A 25373-nucleotide genomic window follows, 5' to 3' on the forward strand; every position below is an offset into this window, starting at 1 on the left:
GCACCCCATCACACAGACATATTAAGTCAGATTCTCTCCCATGCTGTAACCCTGCTACACCTCTCCAGTGATGCCATAAACCACAAAGCCCTTCTCAGCTGAGGATTTCCCAGCTAAGGGAGGTGGTGTAGCTGGCTTCTCTCCCACTTCCCCACAGCTCTTGGCATAGAGGGGCATGTCACTAGGAGACGAGGCACAGCCAAACAGGGTATACTCTGGTGATCCCCATTGACAAACATGCCTGGGGGGGCACAGTCTGCTGGCACAGATTAGAACAAACTGAGGCTGCTCTAAGTTTCACTAGTGCTGATGTAGAACTGGCCCCAGAACAAGCTGCAATCAGGTCTTTGACACAGCATGGAATATGGGCCTACATTTATATGTAGGTGAGTAAATGTGTCCGCATGCCTCTGACTTACAAAATTCGGTGATTAAAGTTAGGCTGCTAAGCCCACACTTAGGCACCTGAATATATGGCATGATTTTCAAAACTGTTGAACGCCCAGCGGGTCCCCTTGAAGTCAGTAGATGGGGAGAAAGTCAGTCTTTGTATTCTGTATTTTTATGGTTTTATATATTGCTTTTCTTAATGAGTGTCTATTTTAAGCCTTTTGGTAGTAGAACCCTCACTTTGAAAAAGGAACAAAGAACAATCATCTGAACTATACCGCAGTATACTCGTACAATATGTAAAAAATCTGGTGGGAAAGACAAAGTACTGCTTTTACAATATCCTGAGCCAAATCACGGGTTATACAATTCTTTTTTTTTTTTTATTTGTACATTCAACAGTGCTTTGTAGAGCAATCAGGGAAGATAATATAATCCATTTTAAATTCTCATTACTTTAAAAGTGTTGAATCTCCTTAAATTGTTTCAGGGTTAATTGAGACTTTGCTGCCTTACAATAGACTGGGAATTGTGTAGACTGCCGTGGTTCCATATATATATATTTTGGTTCATACCTTTGTTGCAATGTTATAAAAACAACAATAAAAGAGAAAACAAAGGAGTACAATGAAATAATTATCAGTCTTGTTACTATTCTAGCAACTCATTTTTATGGGAGATAAAGCTCAACTATTGATTAATGTTTAAATGGTTATTAAAGTGGAAGTGCATACACGTTTGATAGACTGTACCACTCACTGTTCATTAGTGTTTGCTTCCATTTCTTTGTTTGCATTTTCCCTCCTGGACTCACTCTGCTCCAAGAGAAGTCAAGGGTGAAAATGTGTTGACTTCAATGGGAGTAGGATCAGGCTACAGCTTAGTAGGGCTGGGAGCTGGAGATCAAAAAGCAAATTCAATTTCCTGTGCCATCAGAATAAAGGTTTGAGTCAGATCTCACTTACACCAGTGCAAATGAGAACCACTTTCCCTGTTGCTAATGGAGCTGACCAAGGGTAAATGAGATTAGAATCTGGCCTTACTCGTATAGGCTGGGAAGACAGAATTTAGGGCATGATCCATCTCTTGTGAAAGTCAATGATGATCTTTCCATTGACTTTAATAGGATTTATTCTGAGCCCTTTGCCTGGTCCAAAGTCAGTTGAAGTTAATGGATTTCACTGTGGCGATAAATATGTTTAAAGATTGTGAGGTGCTCAAATGCTGTGGTAATGGTTTCCATATAAGTACCTGAAATAAATAGAATGTCTCAGCTACATGAAACAAGGCAAGCCTCTGAACTCAGCATTCAGTGTGCTCGCTTCTTTACGTTGCTGACCCTCAATTCATTTATTTTTTTCTTTTCTGGCACTATTTTCTTCTTGACAATCCACTGATTTTGATTGTTTCCCTCAGTGGGTGGATGGTTTTTGGCAGCAATACCTGCCTAGTGCACCTTTTAAACGGAGGCCACTCTAAACTCCTGGTTTTTCACTGATACTCATAAAACAATAAACAGGCTTCATGTCAATTGATAGTGATTCAGAATACCGATGGTAGACTTGCTGACTGTTATGACCTATAAAGCAATCCATTTCAAGTAGATAAGCCTCTCGTTAACGTGTATATTGATTGTGCAATAGGCACTTCAATTGGAGACTTGAGGCATTAAAATATTTAATTAAAAAGGAAACTGGTGTCCGTTATTTCAACTCATTGTGGTTAGATTATTTCAATATATTTAACTGCATACAGAATTAGGCCCTGATCCTACGAAGAGTTATACATTTAATTTGACTTCAATTATGCTACTCATAGTGCATAAAGTTAAGCACTGGCCTAAGTCTTTCCAGGATCAGAACCTAAATGATCATGATAAGGAAGAAGCATAGTCTACAGTAGTGGAGTAGGTATCAGGGCTCCCAGAAGGCAACGGTTTATATCCATATTTAAGTGACTCTGGAAGTGGCCTGATTGTTCAGAGTCTGAGCACCTGCAGCTTGAAGTCTGTGGAAGCAGAACAATGCAGATCACAAAGCCCAGAAGGAAGCATGTGAGAGCTGAAGACAAAGTATCCTTGGATGGCGGGGCGGGGGGGTAAGCTGGATATGGAACAAACATTTCGAGGAGACCAAGCAGATCCAGCATCTGACCGTCTTTGGGAAACACTGCAAAACCTTGCTCTTCAAAAAATCCTTTCCACTATAAGAATGGCATTTAAAACACCCTTGTAATTCCCTTCTAATCCCAAACCCCTTAGCAACCAATAAAATAAAATCCAAAATACCCAAGAAAAAGACAACAACAAAATAAGCACTATCCCCCCCCATTCCCGAAAAGGGAACAGTGCTAGCGACTCGATGAAGTTCACTCCAGGCTTCACTGTTGCTATTGGTTGTATGTGGAAAGCAGTCTGATACTATAGTGATGGACAATAGTATTAAAGTCCTCAGATAGACAGCAGAAGGCTGTCAGCACCCATGAGAATCAGGTTGCCTGTGTTTTAAATATTGATTTAGGTGCCTAACTCTATGTTTGAAAATGTTGGCCTTCGCCTCTCTCTGTCTGTTCCTCCATCTGTAAAATGAGTCTGATTATAATCACCTATTTCAAAGGAGTGTCGTGAGGCTTAAGAAACTGTTTGTGAAAGTGCTTAAGAGATTCTCCTAAGCAAGGCAGTCCGTGCAAAGGGCTCTCCTTGTGTAATAACATAATCAGTTCAAGTTTAGATATGTGATCAGTTGATGGCTTTTATCTTTTTGCCTAGGTATTCTGTTTACAAGGATCCAGCAGGATGGCTGGAAATTAATCCTACAAATGGTACCATTTTCACCACTGCTTTCCTGGATCGTGAATCACCCTATGTCCACAACAACGTCTATACAGCACTGTTTCTGGCAATTGACAGTGGTGAGTAAGGGTTGCTGATAACATTACTGGATTGAAAATGTATTTGATTTTTTTTTCCCCTTGAAGGCCACTTTTCAAAAAAGCACATGCATAAAGTTAAGCACAGGCTTAAGTAATTTGCTAAATCGGCACCTAAGTGTCTAAGATATTTGTAGACAAATAGAGACAAAAAGTAAGTGGGGAGGAAGTTAGACTTCAAACTTAGACTGGCATAGGTTTGGGGGCTAGGCTAGAGACATTTAATCCTACAGAGCCCTCACTGCTAATACTAAACAATGCATGTGATGAATGTACTTGGGTAATAATAAATCATCTTTATCAGAGTTAATTTCTTCATAATATTTGAGCTGTTATTAAGCCTAAGGCACCAATAACAAACTCATCCTGGATATGGTGAATTCTGTCCTATTTAACACATAATGACAGTGACAATAAAAGCATAATTAAAACCCCTTGTTAAAATGCAATATTTTTACATATTATGTGTATTAAAGTTTCTTCTGTCTAGCATAATCTAAATTAAAGTATGTTGCAAAAATTCACTACAAGTGACTTTTGTCGCACATAAAAATGTAGAGAAAAGCCTGAACATTCCTGCAAATCTCCAGAGCTGAAAGCACAAAATAAAGAAAGCCTTTGTATGTAATAGAACAGCTAATATGCTAACCCTTTCCCACAGCTGCAGTTGCTTTAGCCCTGGTGATGAATTGTAAAATGTTCTTTTTAGGAGGGTAATTTCACATTTTTTGAATCACATGACTTGGCTCAGGAAACGTTTGCTAGGTCGGACAAGAAAAGGGAATCATCTCCTTCAATGCAAAAAGAAAACAGAAGCCTCTGTAGACGTGATTTACTTGTATATTCATAAATGTGTTTCTTAGTGTAATTTCCATAGAAGAAATGTGGCACTAAACCTACCCCTTTACCTTTGTTTGCTGGCTAATCATTTTTCACAAATGTATCTTAATTATAATAGCATCAGAAAGATACAGGGGGTCCCCAGTATATGTCAGGGTTGTGCTCTTGAAAAGGGCAATGGATACTGAAACGACGGATACTGGTGAATTTTTCCCGATAAGAAATAGTGGCCCACCCCCTCTCCACCCTGCCCCGCCTCTTCCCACCCAGATCTGCCTCTTCCTCTGAGCGCACCCCTTTCCTGCTCCTCCCCCACCCTCCCAGCACCTCCTGAATACGGGGGGAAGCACCCAAAGAAAAGCCACACAAAAGGTGAAGCGACGGATATGTGGATCGGGACTGATGCGAATCAGAACACAGTCCCCTGTTGATACTAAATGACGGATAAGTGGGAGATGGATACCGGGGACCCCTTGTAATCGTATATTGAGCCAATAGGAAAACTGGGATCAAATTACTTATGGCTTAATTTTCAGTCGGTAGGGGAGCTTGTTGGGGCCAGCAGTGAACGGGAACAGCCCTTCAGCAAAGGAGGAAGACACCAGATAGCTCCTTCCCTCTCCCCTTGAAGTCTCTTTCACTCACAATTGGAGGGGAGGGGTTCTGATTGGCCAGCATTCCTCAGTTCCCAGGATTTAACCTGGAGTGGGGGCCATATGGTAAGAGCCCTGTAACCCCCAAACTGGAACCAATTAAATGCCTGGTATAGGAGAGTATGGATGATGGGCGGGTAATGCCCCTCCCCTCTATTTAAATTTAATAGCAGTTGCAGCCTGCTTCTTAAAAATCCATCCATGTGTCTGTCCTCATTTTGCCACTGTGTCTGCATCAAGGGCAAAGCTGTAGACACTCAAGAGTCAGGAAGCAGAGGCTTAGAATTGTATGCAGGAGCAGGGGGAAATTGTCCCACCAATTATCAGCGAGAGAGAGAGAAATGAGGGAGCAAAACATTTGAATATTTTCAGGTGCAGACACCAGCCAGTGCAGGCACAGTCAGAGTGATTGTTTTTTCCTGTTCTACAAGTATGTAGGTTCTCATGTCACAGTATCTGAGCATCATGGCTGTATGCAAAAGGAATTGTACAGACCGCAGCACAGTTGTTTTTTTTTGTAGTTAACGTCATCTGTAGCATCATTCAAACAGGTGCAGGTAATAAGAGATGCTAGGAGGCAGTTGGAAGTGGGCATCTCAGTACAGAGCGAGGTCACCCAGCTATGAAGCACCTGAATACCTCCATGACAACATGCATTCTGACTGGAGAATCTCAGCTCACTGCTGCCAGGATTCTTTGCCAGATATTGGGCAGAACGGATGGACAAGAAGAGGGAAAGGCACCTGTGCACTGCTCAGAAAAACAAGAGGAGCAGGTTTCACAGAGGACTGGTACAAAGAACTTTCTCAGTGTACTTGGGAAGCCATATTCAATGGCAGCACATCATTAAGGAAGTCTGTTATGTGTCTATCTGAAGTAGTTCTAAGGTACTGTTAACATGGTAGTCAATCAACTTTGACATTATTGGGCACCTCCAAGCAAAGTGAGGCACATCCTACTCCCCTCCTTCCCCTACTGATGGGTCACCAAAAAGTGCTAACCAGCCATGCTGGATTCTGCTCGATTTTTCTAGTCAGTTAACTTTAATGCCCAGTTTGAAAAGGTTTATTACATTTCCTACAGCTAAATAATATATGTAGCTTGGTGGTAGAATAATCTAAAATGAATATAAAATTCTTCCAGGACTTTAAAAGAAGGTTAAATTAACTGAATGAAAATCAAATGAAAATACCCTGCATACATTCTTTTTGAGAGCTGCAGTATCCATAAACTCCAAAGGGAAAGGTCATTTTTTCAGTTTACTGAATATATTCTAGTTTAACTCAGTGAATAAGGTTAGAATGATGTGTGATAGTGGCTGTTCTTGGAAGATTAAAAGTGGTCCAAACAGATTGGGTGGTAAATTGAAAACAGTGTTATTTCAGCCAGTTCAAATTATGCATGTGACCAAGGGTCTTGGAGCAAGGAGAGAGGGGAGGCAAAAGACACTCAACCACAGAGTCTTTTATTCAAAGGCTGTGTTCTGGCACACACTGTAGGTTTTTTCTCCAGCCATCACATGTGGCCACTAGCCAGGAAAAGAGAGCAGATATTTATTTGATCTTCATTAAATGTGGATTTGGTCTTGGCCAATGCAAACATGTTCTCTATCTATTAATAACACATCATAGGGCTCTTTATTCTGTGATTGATATGGCCTAAAAAGTAGCATCTGTTTAATTCTAGCTTTGACTAAGTATTGGGTGGAACTTGAACTATCTTCTCACCTCCAAGTCAAGTTTGAGCCACTTGGGGAAGCTTGAACTGCTGCAGACTTTGCCTTAAGTCATAAACTTAAGCTCATAAAAATAAGTCTGAGAAATTGAATACATGCCTTGGGAAGGCACCTGTAGATTTTTCCTCTGATTTTAATAGTGTTGGAGTTTAATAAACCTGGGTTACAGCTATTCAGTCTCTAGCAAGTTTGTTTTTTTACCTTATTAAAAACTAATGACTAAGGCATTCAGTTAGAAGGCAGTTGTAGTGCTTTGACTCCAGAATTGGAGTCCTCAAGCCTGACCTTAATATGCTGCATGTCAGAGTTAGTCATACAATAAAGGGATGAGAAGCCTAAACATTCCCATTGCTAGCCACACTGCCTGGGATATATTTAGCTACAGAATGTGTTACAGTTATTCCAGCACGTTCTTTCACTATCTGTTGTGTAAATTATGGATAAGAAGGTGGGGTGAAATGGGAATCAAATTCACAATGACAGGAATCAAATCCACAGAGATAGGTTTGTTTTGTTTTGCCCTTCTTAGCAGTGCCCATTGAAGTCAATAGAAAATCTCCCATTGAATCCAGTGGGCACTAGATTGAGGTCATTTGACAATATAAATGACTAGTACAAGGGCACTTTTCCCAATCTGTAAAATAGAGTGTGTCGCAAACTGGGAATATAACTCAGGAATTTCTCATTGGCAGTTCTGTGCATAAACCGGTCAGCCACACCTCCATCTGCATCGCTTCTCTTCAGCCCACCACAAAGATGCTCTTAACAACAGGACGTTAGTAGATGGAGCTATGGCTGCCATTCTCACTGCAGGAAAAAAATAATTAATAGTTATGTCAGATATCTTGGTGATATTCTTCTTCAACATTATAGCTTTATCTGAAGAGAAAATTTGGTTAAGTGTGAAAGGATTTCTTCCAGTTGTAAACAGCCCTTCTGATCTCTGCCAGGACTTATTGAAACAACATAGATAATAATATGAATTATTACATAACATAATAATGAATTTGATGATCATAGTATTTAATTTTATAGATTAAAAAATATGACCTTTTATGTGGAAGAAATTTCACTTTTTGGAATGAACATCCTAATTTTCTTTGTACTCTTTTGATTTCCGTAAAGGTCAAGACCGTGTCTTTAGAGTCTGAGAACTCTTTATTAAGGACTTGTGTGGACATAGAGACTCTGGTTTATTAAAGGAGAAATTACATGCTGGTGGAAAAGATCATGGAGCAGAGTTAACATAAGTGGAGTGAACTGTGTTTAATCTGAGAGCAGGTTGATAATGGGAAATATACAGATTTAGGTAAACCTGGAAAACAGCTTAGGCTTCTTCCTGATGCCTCCTTATTGAAATAAAAGCTGCAGTAATCACTCTAAACACTGCAGTATCACTGTGGTCGTTTGTACCATATAGAATGTGGTCGTTTGCACCATATAGAATGTGGTCGTTTGCACCATGACTGTAGGACTTTTTTTATTTATTTATTTTTGTAAGGGCAAAAAGCCTAGTGGGTTTGCAAAACTGGGCTGGAACAAACTTTCAAGAAAATATTCGTATTTCCTGTTTGACTATGTTGCAGTATCCTTCAATAGTCATCCCAAAGCCATTATTACTAACTGGAGTCTTCTGGGTGATTGCCAGAAAATAGAGCAGCTGACTGTTTTAGCTCAAGCTGAAAACTGGCACTACAATCTTTCTCGTTGGATTTTGAAATTTCCATTCACAGCCCAGAAAACAAGCAGGAAGTTATCAGTGTGATTGTGGAATGAAAAAGTTCCCTTACTTTGTGCTATGAATTCTCAAGTATGGTGATTTTTGTTGTCTATTTTAAAAATGTGGCTTCTAGTTACCACGTGTCAGTATAATATCATGTGGAATATCCCTTTTGTTACTCAGGGATGTCCGCTGCAGGTGCCATGATGAGGCTCACAACACTCAGATAGTCATCACTTCTGATTTGAGCTGATTCTGCAATAAGCTTCAGCCCCTTGGCATTACTCATGAAGTGCTATTTAGGAGGACCAAAGGGGCTGAACACTGCCCACAAATGTCCAGCAGAGAATTCCCCCATTGGAGAGAAAAGTGTACCGGTTCCTGTCCCTTCTCTCCTCATGGTAGGAGGCATATTGGGGATGGGCTACATTAAACCAATACATAACTAGTATAGGGTCGATTGAGAACCCTGCATGAATGGAACAAGCTGGAACAGCCCTGTTTTTATGCAAATATCCTTAAGCAATGGTAAGGGGAAAAGAACATGTAGGACCGTGTAGAATAGTCTCTAAATCCAAAGTGATTTCAGTATTTACATTGTGACAAATTACACATGTAATGAGTATGGGGAATAAACATGAAGAACTTGGACTATAAGTACATACGCTAAATTATGATTTAATTGGCATCATAGAAACTCAGTGGGATAAATCTCATGACTGGAATATTGGTATAGACATGTACAGCTTGTTCAGGAAGAAGAGGCAGGCTAAAAATGGAGTTGTTGCATTATACTTCAAGAATTTATCCACTTGTTCTGAGATCCAGGAGGAGCTGAAGAGGCAGACCAGTTGAAAGTCCCTGGGTAAAAATAAAAGGCGTAAAAACCCAGGAATGATGTCATAGTAAGTGTCTACTATAGAACACAAAATCAGGAAGAGGAGGTGGATGAGGCGTTTCTAGAACAAATAACAGAAATATCCAAAACAAAAGAAATAGAAGTAACAAGGAGTTTTAACTACACAGACATCTATTGGAAAAATAATATGGCAAAACACAAAATATCCTGTAAATTTTTTGAATTGTTGGGGACAACTGTTCGTTTCAGAAGGTGGAAGAAGTAACCAGGGCTGCCATTTTAGACTTGATTCTGAACAAGACAGAGGAATTGGTAGCAAATCAGATGGTGGAAGGAAATTTGGGTGGAAGTGACCATGAAATGATAGATTTCATGATTCTACGGAAAGGAAGGCATAAAAGCAGAAGAAATATGGAAAATGGACTTTAAAAATGCACATTTCAGCAAACTCGGAGAACTGGTAGAGGTAAAGTCTAATAGGAAGAACATTTAAGGGAAAAGGGAGTTCAGGAAAGTTGACTTTCTCAAAGCCACAATATTAAAGGCACAATTGCAAACTATCCTGATGTGAAGGCAAGACAGGAAGAATAGTAAGTGGCCAATATGGCTGCATCAGGAGCTCTTTAATGGCCTCAAAATCAAAGGAATCCTACAAAAAGTGGAAGCGTGGATGAACTACTAAAGAGGAGTTCAAAAGAGTAAGACAAGCATGTTGGGACAAAATCAGAAAGGCTAAGGCACAAAGTGAGTTACATCTAGCCAGGGACATGAAGGGCAATAATAAGTGGTTCTAGAAATATATTAGGAGAAGAGAAAGGCAAAGAAAATGTGGGTCCTCTAATTAGTGGGGAAGGAGAGCTAATAACTGTTGACATCAAGATGACTGAGGTTTAAGGCCTATTTCCTTCAGTCTTCACTAAAACTGTTAATGTGACCAAATATTCAACACAATTTAATATTAACAACAAAGGGGCAGGAATACAAGACACAATGGGGAAAGAACAGGTTAAAGGATATTTAGAGAATGTAGAAGTATGGAAGGGCCTGATAAAATTCATCCTTGGGTACTTAAGGAATTAGTTGAAGAAATCTCAGAACCATTAGCAATTATCTTTGAGAACTCATGGAGAATTGATGAGGTCCCAGAAGACTGGAGAAGGGCAAACATAGTATCTATCTCTAAAAAGGGGGAAAAAGAGGACCCAGGGAATTATAGCAGGGAATTATTCGATACCTGGGAAGATACTGGAACAAATTATTGAACAATCAGTTTATAGAAAATAATAGGTTTATAAAGAATAGCCTGCAACAATTTGTCAAAAATAAATCATTCCAAGCAAACCTAATTTTTTTCTTTGACAGGATTACTGGCCTAGTGGATGGGGGGAAGCAGTAAACAAAATATTTCTTGATTTTATTAAGACTTTTGATGCAATCCCACGTGACATTCTCATAAGAAAACTAGGGAAATGTGGTCTGGGTGAAACTACTGTAAGGTAGGTGCACAGCTGGTTGAAAGACCGTACTCAGAGTCATTATCAATAGTTCACTGTCATATTGAGAGGGTGTGTCTAGTGGGGTCAGTCTTGGGTCCAGTACTATTCAATATCTTCATTAATGACTTGGATAATGGAGTGGAAAATATGCTTGGATGGATTGCAAGCACTTTGGAGGACAGGATTAGAATTCAAAATGACCTTAACAAATTGGAGAATAGGTCTGAAATCAACAAGATGAAATTCAATACAACTAAGTGAAAAGGACTATGCTTAGGAAGGAAAAATCAAATGCACCACTACAAAGCAGTGAACAAATGGCTCGGTGATAGTACTGCTGAAAGGGTTCTGGGGGCTCTAGTGGATTGCAAATCGAATATGAGTCAATAACGTGATGCAGTTACGAAAATGGCTAATATAATTCTGTGGTGTGTTAACAAGAGTGTCATATGTGAAACACAGGAGGTAATTGTCCCACTCGACTTGGTACCGATGGGGCATTAACGGGAGTGCTGCGTCCAATTCTGGGCGCCACACTTTAGGCAAGATATGGACAAATTGGGAAGAGTCCAGAGGAGAGCAGCAAAAATGATGAACAGTTTAGAAACTCTGACCTCTGAGGAAAGGTTAAAAAAACTGGGCATGTGTTCTCTTTAGAAAAGAAAACTGAGGGTGGACCTGATAAGTCTTCAAATCTGTTAAGGGCTATTATAAAGCGGACGGTGATCAATTGTTCTCTATGTCCACTGAAATTAGGACAAGAAGTAATCTGCAGCGAGGGAGATTTAAGTTAGATATGAGGAAAAACTTTCTAATAAGGATAGTTAAACTCTTGAATAGGCTTCCAAGAGAGGTTGTGAAATCTCCATCAATGGAGGTTTTTAAGAACAGGTTGGACAAACACCTGTCAGAGATAATCTAGGTCATGCCTCAATGCAGGGGACTGAAGTTGATGACCTTTTGATGTCCCTTCCAGCCCTACATTTCTATGGTTCTATGTATATACAGGTCAGCTGAATGGCACAGTTTCAATTTCTTCATTGACCATTCCAAACTAAAATGAATAAGAAATGATTAAGAAGGTTCTACTTACAACTTTTTCAATGTTTTCAGTGGCCAGATTGAATGAACCCCAGTCAAATACATGCAGGGGGCCAACATTTCCATTCATTAAAAAGAAAAATTATTATTTAGTGTTGTGTCTGATGATGAACAGAAACAGACAACAACCAGAAGAGAGGAAAAACTGGAGTAACAAAGAGATGCACAACAATTTGCAATTAAAACTTCTCTTTACATGTATCTTAACCTGTCTTCTTGCTTCATGATGTATATAATTAAATTACCACCGATTGATTCCACCTAAAACATGCTATTTTGGAAGAAATAAGACTATTAGTTACTATGGCAACCCAATTAAGCCAGTTTTACACCTCTTATCTTAATTGCTGTATTAATTGAGAAGGGAAAATAAATTGAATACTCATCCTTTTCTTGCCATTTTAAATTTCAATAAAATATAAATTGCACAGAAAATATTGTTTAAATTTGTCACCATGGACTGGTGATTAGAAAAAGAAATTAAATAGCTGAAAACAGTATTTAAGACAGATGCATATGTCAGTAGCAATTTGATATGCTGACAGAGCTTTGCTCTTTTGAAATATAATTACTCAAAATATGATCTGCGTAGAATATTGGAATGAATAAAGGATTATAACTTTTATGGGCTGTTTATTTCCATATATCATGAAAGAAGATATCTGTGTACCAGAGAAATGTAACAAAAAAAAATAGAAATGAATTATTGTTCATTGAGACCTTGGGAGCTGTTCTTTGCAAAATGACAGAGGATTGCATTTATGGGCCAGACTTTCCAATGTGGCCAGATTTGATACCTTTATTTGTGAAGAGTTGCTTCTCAGAAAGTCCTCTTGACTTCAGTGGGTTATTTGTAGACATGAGCCCATATATGACAATAACAGAATTTGCCTGTGAACTGGATTTGTTCATGCACACATTTCCTGTTTAGAGAAACAGCTTGCAAGGAATTTCTTGTTCGTATCGTGCAAGGTTTAGCTGAATATTGATGAGAGAGGCAGTTAAAGATTTTTGCAACAAGAAGAAAGTTAGAACATTTGCCGTAAACTTTCAAAGTCATTTAGTCCCACAGCAGGTTTCCAAATGTTATTTTCAAAAATAGAATTTGCAGCATCCTATTTCCAGAGAAAATGTGCTTCTTAGCCCATCCAAAGGTTACACTGTGTGACTGCATAGCTCGCTCCGAACACTTCTGGGACTTTTGAAGTGTTCCTTTCATTCTTCTGTTCTTTTCCCGTCTTGAAAATATTAAGTGCAACAAGAGGAATATATTAAAGCAATACAGTGAGCTTATATTGTGTTGCTTGTAAGTCCTTGCATAGCCCTCTGTTTGAGGCAAAGCTGAAGCTAAGAATACACAAGTGAGTTGGTGAAAAGTCCAAGTCAAAGGCCAAAGTCAAAGAGCCCAACTCAGGCTCATATTGTGCTCTTAATTACGTGGGTGTAAATCCAAATAACCCTACTGCCTTAAGTTACTCTGATATAACTGAAATAAGAAACTTGTCCATAGATGTTTAAAGAGGTATACTTCAGCTTTCAGTAACTTTATTCAAGACAGGGTGATGGAAAGTTAATTGTGCCGAGAATTATTGACTCCAAAATCACAACGGTTTTTACTGCTTACATGTGAAGAATGTTAATTCTTACTATTATAAGTGAACAAACACTGGGCGTTTGATTCTACACTCTGGTTTTACATCAGTACAACTTTTGACTTCAGTAGAATTATATCAGCATTAAACTAGTGTAACAGAGTCCAGAATTGGGTTTTGTGTGATAGCTTAAAGCAAATTGTGGGTAAAAAAGACTTTTTAAAGGAAGTGATAGCAATACTCTAATTTCTGAGAAAGAAATCACTGTTGTTGAAACTTAAATGAGTGGCTGAGTTTTCAGACTGTTGGCTTGAAAGAAAATCTGTTTTTAAAGCCCAAATTCTGCCCTCAGATGCGTGTTAATAGCTCTCACTGGTTGCAATGGGAGGAGAGAATTCTGTCCTACGAATTAAATGGCTTTGTAATTTTTGCATGGTGGCACAAAAGGACATAGCTAATGGATTCACTTGATAGGCCTGTGAACATAATGCAATCAAAAGAAATAACGTCACAAGTCTTTCTACCTTTTGTAACGTCAGTGTGACGTGAGACACTTTCTGCTCTGTTGCTCCTGATATGGTTCTGGCTTCAAGCAACTCTAAGGCTTAGAGACCTGTATAATAGTCAGATCGTCCAAAGTGGCTGAAGTTTCTTCTTTGGGAATTTGATAAGCAGTTCCAGAGCACTATATCTGAGATGGGCTTGAAATACAATTCAGCAATAAAGTTCTCTTTTTTTTTTCTAATTGTCAGTGATAAGAAATTGTTTTTTGAAGGGACTTAAATAAATGTTCCATACCTATAATGACAAAAATGTAGACTATAAAATGTATGTCTCTAATAATGAAATTTTGATGTATTTGGTGCTTTGATGTCACAAGTTTTTAAATCTAAGCAAAAATATGCAGTCTCATTCACTAACTTGTCTCCAAGTCTTAACATTTTCTGATTTGTGTGTCTGGTTTTTTCCTCGTTAATTGGTTATGTCTTGATTATCTGTTCTTTGTTCCTCAGCTGTCCCACTAAACAAATTATATTATTGACAGGTACATCCAACATTCAAAGCCTATGGTAACGTGGTCAAATACCTTTTGCATTGTACAGTACCGATGTCTTCACTGCACAACTTGCTCCTCTCATGTGAAATCAAGTATTGATAAATATACATATTTCCCTTTTATTTAATTTTCAAATATTTCCACTTTTAATTCCCAATACTATTGTCTAACATAGACTCTCTGGGCCATATCCTGTATATCAATCCCACTGATGGTTACATCACCTGGGATCTGGCCCAATGCCCATACAGCACAACATTATAAGAAGACAGTAATGATTAATAATTACTGAGTACTTTTCACATGTATATTTTAATGGACTTTAAAAGGATGAGTGCGTGTTATTATCCCCATTTTTCAGATGGGGAAAATTGAGTCACAGAGAGGGTGAGTGATTTATCCAAAGTCATACAGTAAGCCACTGGCAGAGCTGGGACTGGAACTCATGTCTCCTGGATCAGAGCCTACTGCCCTTCCTGTAGGACCCTATTGCCTCCTTGTAATATGGTTTTTGTTAGTTAGTAATGATGAGCAAATCTCCAAAGTCAAAACATTTAAGCAATTTGAATGAGCAATTTTGACTTGAACCTTATGTAAATTACCTGCATCTTTTGAGCTTGGAAATTAGGCCTCACAGAGATTGATGTCTTCTTGGGCTTGTTGAATCAGAAGGACTATGAGACTAGCTCTTCCCATTATTTATGTCGTATTTCCACTGCTTGTCTTGATCAAAACTTAGACGTAAAAAACCACAGGACAAATTAAAATAAAAAGGAAATAAAATGTATTTAGTTTCCTTCTTCCTATTTTTCCCCACGGGTTTTCAGAAATACAAAAAATGTTTGTGTTTGATTCACTTTGTTAACTGAGCAAAGGTTCTTATTTTATCCAAACTGGTTTGGTTAGTTTAGTAAAGTGCTTTGAAATCCTCTAGTTAAAAACATTATGTAAATGCCTAATTCCAAACAGGAAAAAATGCATTTAAATTTCATTCAAAGTGTGTTAAAAACCATCAAAACTCAGCAAGGTCAAAGTTAAGATGACAATATCAAATTAGCAAAGAACACATTCTCAGCCATAACTTTGAATTTCCTGGCTTTTGTCTCATTTGGTTACACTGGAGCTGAGCAAAAATTGGAATTTCCAAACCTTGGGAAATTCTAAAATTTCAACATTTGTTTTCATCCCAAATTGGGACAAAAAATGAAATATTGTAACTGAAAAAACTTGATTCTGAAGTGTTTCATTTCAAGTCTGTACAACATTAAGCTGCATTTTCCTATAGTGGTACATTCCCTCATGCGATTTGTAGTTCAGGTACCTGAGGCTCCCATTCTCCCATTTGAGCCAGGGTCTGAGCTATATCTCCCATGATGCACTACAAACAAGTGACTCCCAGGATGAACCATGCCACCTGGTCAAAGGGGAGACTGTGTTCCTCATGGGAGATGTAGTCCAGCCAGAGAGCCCAGCCTATAAGAGATGCATGTTGAACTTCACACTTACTCCAACTTTGCCTTAAGTTCAAATTTCAAAGTTTATTCACAAAGCTCTGGATATGCTTGTGAAACTTTGGCAGACATACTCTGGGGTTATTTGCACATCTGGAAACTTTCTCTGCAGCCCTCAGCTGCCTTGGGCTTGTCCCAGGGCTTATCAAATGATGGGGAAGGGATGCCTGGAAGGAAGAGAGTAAAGTATTGTGAAGTATTTTCCTTTTGGTTGAAAATGCTCCATCAGTGAACCATTGACTCTGGTTCATTGCTAAGAGCAACGTTGGCAATTCTGTGGTAGGCAGGGGTGCAGGTGGCTATAGGATTTTTGATCACCATGTTGTCCAGCCCTACTCTTATCAGGTCTAGACATCATGGAAATTAAAAAGTCAGTAGCACTTTGCCTAAACCAGTTCTCCCACTATTGCTACAAGTGGACCTCACCTAGTGCTAGCAATAGTGGAAAATTTTAATGGGAAAGTCTTCATGCAATCAAGTCTTTATAGGTTCAGTCATACCTGTAGGGGTTGGTCCACCTCCAGCCATTGGTGCAAACACTTTCAGAGACCTAAAAACTACAGGCTTAGCACAGACACACAGTAGTATGTTCCTTGGGGTTCCTTTTAGTCTCTGCTTGAAACAAACCCCAGAATTCAAAATGAACTCAGTCAATGTCACAGGGTTTGAAGTTGAAATGATAAGAAACAGAATTACACATGCTTATGTAACCTGCTGATAATGGCAGCCATTACACTTAGTATGTAGAACCATAAATCAGCCCGAGCTCTCATACAGACATTGGGGTCATAGATCCTCAAAGACGTCTAAATATCTTCGAGGGTCTGGGCTATAGTTCCTTAGGTAATTAGGTACTTAACTCTCATTGACTTTAAGTGGGAGATGGGCTTCTAACTGTCTTAGGCACTTTTGAAATTCCCATATACTGTGCTTAGGTCCCAGACTTAGGCTTTGTTGTTGTTGTTGTTGTTGTTTTTTAAAGTAAATAAGTGCGAGGATAACAGAATCCAAATCGGAATAGAAATGTTTTTATTAATTTTTATGAAATTTCAAACAAACATCTGCTCTCACTGATCTGAGCATAGCCTGCCATGTTGGAAGCCCAGACGCAACAGCATTGCATGTCTGCATGAGAACCAGAGAGCGCAAACAACAAGAAACTGAAACTGTCTTGCTGGCTAAACGACAAATCAACAAAGAGCAAAAAGTAAAATAAAGGCAGAAGTGTGAAAAAATACATTGGAATTTTAAAATCCTTTTGGTTTATTGACAGTAAAGGGATTTTATTTTATGATAAGATTTCTGTTCTGTCAGTATCCCTTTAAATGATTCCATAAAAAGAATAGTGTCTCATCATGGGATAATGATCCCCCTGCTGCTACATAAATACCAAAGCCAAGCCAAAACATTTGTCTTCCAAGCTGGAGACCCTGATCATGTGACAATGGTGCATTACAATAACATCATTCCAATTAGAGAAAATGATTTATGTAGATTTACTATTTTTGATGGATGTTGGCACAGTGGAGTGACGGTTGCTGACAATATCGTTATTTATTCCCTGCTGCCATCACAGTGGTTTTGTGAGCTGAGCTATTGTGTACTTCAGCCAATCAGAGACCAGGTTTTCCCTAAAATAACTTTAAAAAAAATACTCTGCATTCTTATTAATACATTGGTCAGCCATCCAGCAATCTGAAGATAGTGGCTGGAGGTGAATGTGCCATTTTATATATGACCTGATATTAAAAATATCTTCCCATTCTATGTCCATGATTTTGTATCAGGCATACCTGATGTCTGGTAGGTATCCAACTACTTGACTGGCTTTAAAATTGGAAGCCAGATTCCAAAATCATGCCTACATGTTTAAAACCTAAACTCTTATTTGCTGAGTTTTACTTTAAAAGATTTCTGTAGCTAAATATAACTTTTTTTAAAATCAGCTTTAGACTAGAAGCACTAATATGATACTGCATGGTATTAAATTAGAATACAGTACCAATATATAGCAAAAATAGGTCCAAAAAACATATTCCCTGATCGTTCGTTTTCAAATCACTTATTTTCTTTCAGAATACCTTTTTACACTATTTGCTTATAGTAATAGCCCCTTTCATTGTAGGCTCTAGCTCTCAGGCAGGGACCTAGTCACACATTATATTATCTATCTCCTCAAGGTATGATGCATAACTACTCAACCTATTCCATTTTCTGACTGGCGCATCTCACAACAACAGCAGTAGCTATTGCTTAAGTGACAACTAGCTGTCAGAACCTTCTGATGTAAACTAATGTTAGGATATGAAGACATTACTGCTTCTAATGTACATCATACACTTCCCATTGCTGCATGATCTGATATTCTCCTGAACTTTTATATTATTACTGATGATGGGTCCAGTCACATGAACCTTACTCAATTTGGATAATCTTTAGTCTCATTGAAGATTACTCATGAGGGCTTCAGGATTTGGCCTTAATTAGTAATGTCCCTGTCTGATAGCTAGTCTCTTCACTTTCATATACAATTAAACTAACTTTTGTAGCCCGATCCGCAAACTCTTACACACACTAGTAGCCATTACTTATGGAATAGTGCCATTACGTCCGGTTATATAGCTTGTGTAATTCAGAACAGGATTGTCAAAAAATCTCCGTAGCCAACAGCTCCCAATCAAACACCTAAAGGTTCAAAGCTTTCAGCACCCAGTGGGACAGGCTACTTCACTTACGTGCCTAAATGGAAGCTGAGTTTCTTTTCAAATCTTGCCCCAGGGTTTGTAGGACTGGCCCTTTATAATCTGAATTATGCATTAATTCTTCCTCTAGCTACAAAATTTTACAATACAGATTGAGGGAAAGCTTATTTTAGAATTAAAATATGCTCGTGAGAGACTTTTAGTTCAAACTCATTGCCAAATAAAGATCATGGGGTTTTGAATGGTTCTTATTTCCAAGGCATAATAGTGTCAAATTTATAAAAGCTGTTTATTCCCGATGGATCTGTTGTAGCCATTTTACTTTGACTCACTTTTTGTTGCATTTTTATGGCACGCTTGTTAACAAGCTTCAATTTATGACCTTGACATTTGCCTATTCTTCTTTCGAAAGTCTTTATAAATCAGCAAAACATTTTGTCGCAGTAGTTATAAGTAAAACAGTCTGAGAATAAATCACTGAAATGGACAGAAGCAATTTTCTTTTTCTCTTTGTGTGTGTATTGTTGACTCGTCCATAAGCCACAGGAAGATAGTGAAGAACTAGCTAAGCAGAGCAAATGTAGCCATATCTGCATTCAACAATTAACAGTATAGTCATAATGCCGTTGGGTTCTTCATTTCAAAAGAAAGATTTTAATATTACTGACTTCAGAGGAAGATAAGCAGGGCAATGCACAAGACATTATCAGTCCAGTGTGGAAATAATGCATTCAAAATTAAAGACAGCAGTTTAATTAAGTGCATGAAAGCCTGACTTTTATGATCATATTTCAAATACTCAAATCTCTTTTCATCCATTCTGCCATATGACTTTACTTAATAATATATCAAGAACAAAAAATGTATTGGAATATTTCTGCAAATTCAATTAGTCCAATAAAAAGTGAAAAATAATTTCTTTTTCATTAAAAAGAACTCAACCCTAACCCTCGTCATGACAAAAGAGTGAGGAAAAAAAACCTAAGGGAACTATGAAAATTCTGCCTTTGTTATGCATTTATGTGTCTGAAACAGATGAAGTGTCATTATTAGTAACATTTGTCATTATAACGACTAATCACATTATGTTACAGTTACAATTCTGTCAGATCCAGACCATGGGGTGAATACTTTCTTCCTTAGAATGCAGTGTCACAATCTATCAGTGATTCCCAAGTTGATTGAGTTATTGTATGCAGATTAATTATACATTAGAGTACCACTTTTCCTGCTGAACCACACTAGCAGTTCAGAGGCTAAACATACCCCCTTGTTTCCTTTTTATATCCAGAGGGTTCTGAGATGACTGGAGCTTAGGAATCTCAGATTTTTTATACTAAGGGGATGGTAGATCTCTGATATGAATAAAAAACCTGGATCTCAAGAACTGTTTCATTTAGATGGGGAAATTATTATTAGGTATAACAGCCTATGAAAGAAGAGATGTACTTTTAAAAACCTTTCTGACCAGCTATCATGGAGAACGGGATGGCAAAGGGGTTGGTATGGAGATACTGAACTTTTAACCAGGACAGTAAGTCACTAGTTTAGCCTTGGCACACAATCAGTAGTGACTGAAACGTATTACCATCTGACAGCTATTCATTGACCTCTGTAAAATGAGATAGTGGGCTCAGTCCTGATCCCTGTGGGCAGATGTCTACATTGCAAACACTTCCATCACCATAGGTGTACATCAGTCACAGAATAGAGCAGGGGTCGGCAACGTTTGGCACGCGGCTCGCCAGGGTAAGCACCCTGGCAGGCCAGGCCAGTTTATTTACCTGCTGACGCGGCAGGTCCCGCCGATCACGGCCCCCACTGGCCGCAGTTCGCTGTCCTAGGCCAATGGGGGCGGCGGGGGGCGGCGCGGGCGAAGGATGTGCTGGCCGCGGCTTCCCGCCGCCCCCATTGGCCCGGGACGGCGAACCACAGCGAGTGGGGTCCGCGATCGGCCGAACCTGCCGCGTCAACAGGTAAATAAAGTGGCCCGGCCCGCCAGGGTGCTTACCCTGGCAAGCTGCGTGCCGAACGTTGCCGACCCCTGCTCTAGGTCAAGGCGCATGCAGATAATTTGTGGAAGTTTGAACTGCCATTGTTCATTCTATACATCTCTGGATGAATAAAAGAGCTCATTCTCCCAAACTCTCAATCTGGCAGATTTAATCTCCACTAAATTAACTAAAGTCATCCAGTGACAAGGGTTTCAGGAGACCATGGTGCTATTCCCATCTTGGCCACTGACCTAATGTGTGACCTTGGGCAGATTACTTTTCTGTGACTCCACTTCTCCTCTCACTCTTTGATTGTTGTGTTTATTTAGAGTCTTTGGGGCAGGGACTATCTCTTATTGTATGTTTGTGTACAGCAAGTTGCTCCCTAGACTTAGACTTGGACTCTAATATATTTTGACCCCATTTTGTACCTCACAGGATTGTCCTGAACAGAGGTTTGCTTAGATTTACTCTCCTTACTGTAGAGAATCATACTTACTGGATTTTGGAAAATATAGTGTCTAAATCAAAACTTTGCGAAAGCAACCCTTGAGTTTAAAAAAAAATGGCAAAGGTCAACCTACGATGGTCAGCAGTGGGAACTATGTCAATGATGCTGATCTCCTTTTGTGAACATTCAGGTGTGCCTGTTAGAGATTAGTGTGTATTATGAAAGCTCAAGTTTATAAATACTTGCTTATTTGTCACATAGGCAACCCTCCTGCAACCGGCACGGGAACCTTACAGATAACTCTGGAAGACGTCAATGACAATGCCCCCGCCATTTATCCAACGTTGGCAAAAGTCTGTGATGACGCAAAAGATCTCAGGGTAGTGGTCTTGGGGGCATCAGATAAGGACCTTCACCCTAACACAGATCCATTCAAGTTTGAACTGAGTAAACAGTCTGGCCCAGATAAAGTGTGGAAAATCACCAAGATCAACAGTAAGTCTTTTAATTTGTTTTTCTTATGCCTTCATTCTTTCAGTCTTCCTATAAGTGCTCTCTGAGATCAAGGAGCAAAGTAATATGATAGGCGTACTATCACACATGTACTCCTATGTGCTTTGGATGATTAGAACAGATCACTTATGTGTAGATTATGTCTTTAAGTCCTGATCCAAAGCCAGTTGAACTGAATGACAAACTGCAGTGACTCTTAATGCACAACGTACTTGATGGGTGGTGTGGGACCATTCTTTTTCCCTCCTGCTCATTCCCACCCTGGTGGGGAGCATTCAGAGCCCAATTGCCTTGCACTCAGTACACCATAAGAGGTTTCAGCACACTCCCCCGCATACCAGTGGGCAGCTCCGTTGGCCACTGCTTAGGATGTACAGAGCCATGGACCTGCCTATTCTCTACTTCCCCATAGCCCCTTTTTAACGAATCAGTTAAGTAGGGTGAGGGAATCCCCCCATGGACCTCCCTGTGTGCTCTTCTGAGCTTAAGTGCTATTATTTTAGTTAGTAGGCCTTCATGGTTACAGACTAGCTGCTCCTCTGATCCCTTCTCTGCCCTGTCTGAATGAAGCTCAGCAGGTGTTAGGCGTTGTGCCCTTATCTTTCCAAAGGGTGGAATCCCGCGATTCTCCCACTCTTACACCAAGTCTCGGTCTTACCTCCAGCAGGTACCAACGGGCTCGGATACCTGTGATTCTGCCCTTTGGGAGCCTGTGGCCAGTGGTTAATATAGCTGGAACAAAGTGTAACATAAGAGAAAAAGGATTTTAAAACAATAAGAGGTCTAATGTATGTCTATCTTCCCCAAGGCTTACCATCCCCCCTGGAAGAAGGCCTAGCTTCTTCAGATCTCCTAGTGGGTTGTCTGTGGCTGTCTGTTCTCCAGGAACAGCTCCCTGACAACTGCCCCCACCTCTCAACTGCTTTTTAAAATCCTTTTGGACTATTGGCTTCCAGCATTGGCAAAACAAGTCCTGTAACTTGGCTGAAGCCTGGAAGCAGTATCTTCACAACTAATAGTTCAGTCAATGTTTCTTCATGCCTGCTGATGTGTTTACTAGAAGGTTGTTTATCTGGAGTCATTGTGTGGTCTTCCTGCTTGCTTCCTAACAGCCTTACTATTAAACTAAACCAACATATGCTTACAGGAAACATCACAATGATTCAATATAGCCATACAGGTTTCAGAGTGGTAGCCGTGTTAGTCTGTATCAGCAAAAACAACGAGGAGTACTTGTGGCACCTTAGAGACTAACAACCCCTCACTCTCACAGACCTTGGGAGACAGGCGAGTCCTCGCTTACAGACAGCCCCCCAACCTGAAGCAAATTCTCATCAGCAATTACACACAACACAACAAAAATACTAACCCAGGAACCTATCCCTGCAACAAACCCCGTTGCCAACTCTGTCCACATATCTATTCAAGGGACACCATCATAGGACCTAACCACATCAGCCACACCATCAGGGGCACATTCACCTGCACATCTACCAATGTGATATATGCCATCATGTGTCAGCAATGCCCCTCTGCCATGTACATTGGCCAAAATGGACAGTCGCTATGCAAAAGAATAAATAGACACAAATCACACATCAAGAATTATAACATTCAAAAACGAGTCAGAGAACACTTCAACCTCCCTGGACACTCAACAGACTCCAACGAGAAACTGCAAAACTGGAATTAATTTGCAAACTGGACACCATCAGATTAGGCCTGAATAAAGACTGGGAGTGAATGGGTCATTACAAAAACTAAAAACTAATTTCCCCATGCTATTTTCCCCCTACTGTTACTCACACCTTCTTGTCCACTGTTTGAAATAGGCCACTCTGATTACCACTGCAAAAGTGATTTTTCCTCCTGTTGATAATAGCCCACTTTAATTGAATTGTCTCGTTAGAATTGGTAAGGCAACTCCCATCTTTTCGTGTACTATGTATATATATCTTCCTACTGTATTTTCCACTCCATGCATCCGATGAAGTGGGTTTTAGCCCACAAAAGCTTGTGCCCTAATAAATTTGTTAGTCTCTAAGGTGCCACAAGTACTCCTTGTTGTTATAGCCCTACAGTAACTGTGCCGCAAACCAGGTCACATAGAGTATTCATAAGTTACAACACCTCCGCATCTGTCTTCCCCTTTCCCCTCTCACTGTGGGTCAGCCACAATCTACCCCTTAATTGGTATGTTTCCATTGGAATTTGCCAGTTGACTGGCTTCAATTGGACAAATCATAGTTTTAAACTAAATAAACTCTTGAAAATCCTTTTTTTTTTATGGGATTGCAGAAGGAGCTGGGGGAAAATACACTCATGCCAAAGAGGAAGAATTCCTTGATCAAGTTGTTGATTGAATGCCATTTTGTAATCAGTTATATATAGGCATGGAAGTATTCCATTTCTATTTTTTTAGAATTTTGACTGATATGTTTAATTTTAAGCACTTTTTTTTTTACTTTTATCAATTTAAATTTTCACAGTTGCACAAAATTAAGGGGAGTGGGTCAGACAATGGTTATTTAATGACAGTAGATGTTGAGATTAAAAAATTTAATAAAGCTTTTTATAATAGTTAAAACACATCACATGTCAAAATGTACAAAGTAAATATCCTTAGATTAAACCAGGGATCAGCAACCTTTGGCCCGCGGCCCGCCAGGGACAGTTTGTTTACCTGCCACGTCCGCAGGTTCGGCCGATCGCAGCTCCCACTGGCCGCGGTTCGCCGCTCCAGGCCAATGGGGGTTGAGGGCTGCGGGAAGCGATGCGGCGCAGGTAAACAAACTGGCCCAACCCACCAGAGGGCTTACCCTGGCAGGCCGCGTGCCAAAGGTTGCCAATCCCTGTTGTAAACTCTCATAAATTCTCAAGAAGCACTTTCTTACTGTGCCTATCTGTGAATTTTTATTATTATTGATGGAAATTGTTTTTTGTGGGTTTGTGAAATGGACGTTTACCAACAAATCCTTCCAGCCTAGTTATGTAGAGTGCTTTCATTTCCCCCTATATTTTCATGTGGCATGTGTGGTGTGGCATATTGGTGCCTTTTTATTCTCCCCCCCCCCCCCCCCGCCACCCATGGCTGCCTAATCGTTACCTCCTTATTCTTTGCAGACACTCATGCCCAGGTCAGCCTGCTTCAAAACCTGAAGAAGGCCAATTACAACATCCCAATCTTGGTGACAGATTCCGGAAAACCGCCTCTGACTAACAATACCGAACTGAAAGTACAAGTGTGTTCCTGCAAGAAATCCAAAATGGACTGCAGTGCAGCCAATGCCCTTCATATCAGCATGATCCTAATCCTTCTCTTTTCACTCTTCAGTTTATTTTGTAAGTTTTCCTAAACTCCAAGTAGTAACAGTGAAGCATTATTTATCTAGGTTCTTGGAAGTGAATCTTTTGTTCTTCTTCATAAGAAAACCTACCCAAGGGAGAAGAAGTTAATTTGTACGGTGATCTAAAAGTCCACAGTGTGACATCTGAATATTTTGAGAAAGTATGTGAATGGGGAACAAAAATTCTATAGGCAGAAAAAGGGTAGGAAATGCCAGGTTGTCAAATTAGCAGATGATTACAAATACAGGAAAAGTTTTGAGTAGAATCAAAGAAAATCAAAGCTGAGATATTATAAACCAGGGGTCGGCAACGTTCGGCACGCGGCTCACCAGGGTAAGCACCCTAGCAGGCCGGGCCAGTTTATTTACCTGCTGACACGGCAGGTTCGGCCGATTGCGGCCCCCACTGGCCACAGTTCGCCGTCCCGGGCCAATGGGGGCGGTGGGAAGCCGCGGCCAGCACATCCCTCGGCCTGCGCCGCTT

General features: G+C 39.8%; 1 protein-coding gene across 1 annotated transcript in view; it reads left to right on the top strand.

Annotated features, from left to right (window-relative positions):
* The window catches only part of LOC113409647 (cadherin-13), a 746582-nt gene that overhangs the window by 702097 nt on the left and 19112 nt on the right, over positions 1–25373 (top strand). Inside the window, exons 11-13 of the mRNA XM_026663796.1 lie at positions 3158–3300; positions 21291–21524; positions 24666–24884. Of these exons, the coding sequence (XP_026519581.1) occupies positions 3158–3300; positions 21291–21524; positions 24666–24884 (596 nt within the window). The remainder of the gene's footprint in view (positions 1–3157; positions 3301–21290; positions 21525–24665; positions 24885–25373) is intronic.

This window comes from Terrapene carolina, unplaced genomic scaffold (genome assembly GCF_002925995.2).
Source record: "Terrapene carolina triunguis isolate 2854851 unplaced genomic scaffold, T_m_triunguis-2.0 Scaffold33911, whole genome shotgun sequence".
NCBI classification, from domain to species: domain Eukaryota; kingdom Metazoa; phylum Chordata; order Testudines; family Emydidae; genus Terrapene; species Terrapene triunguis.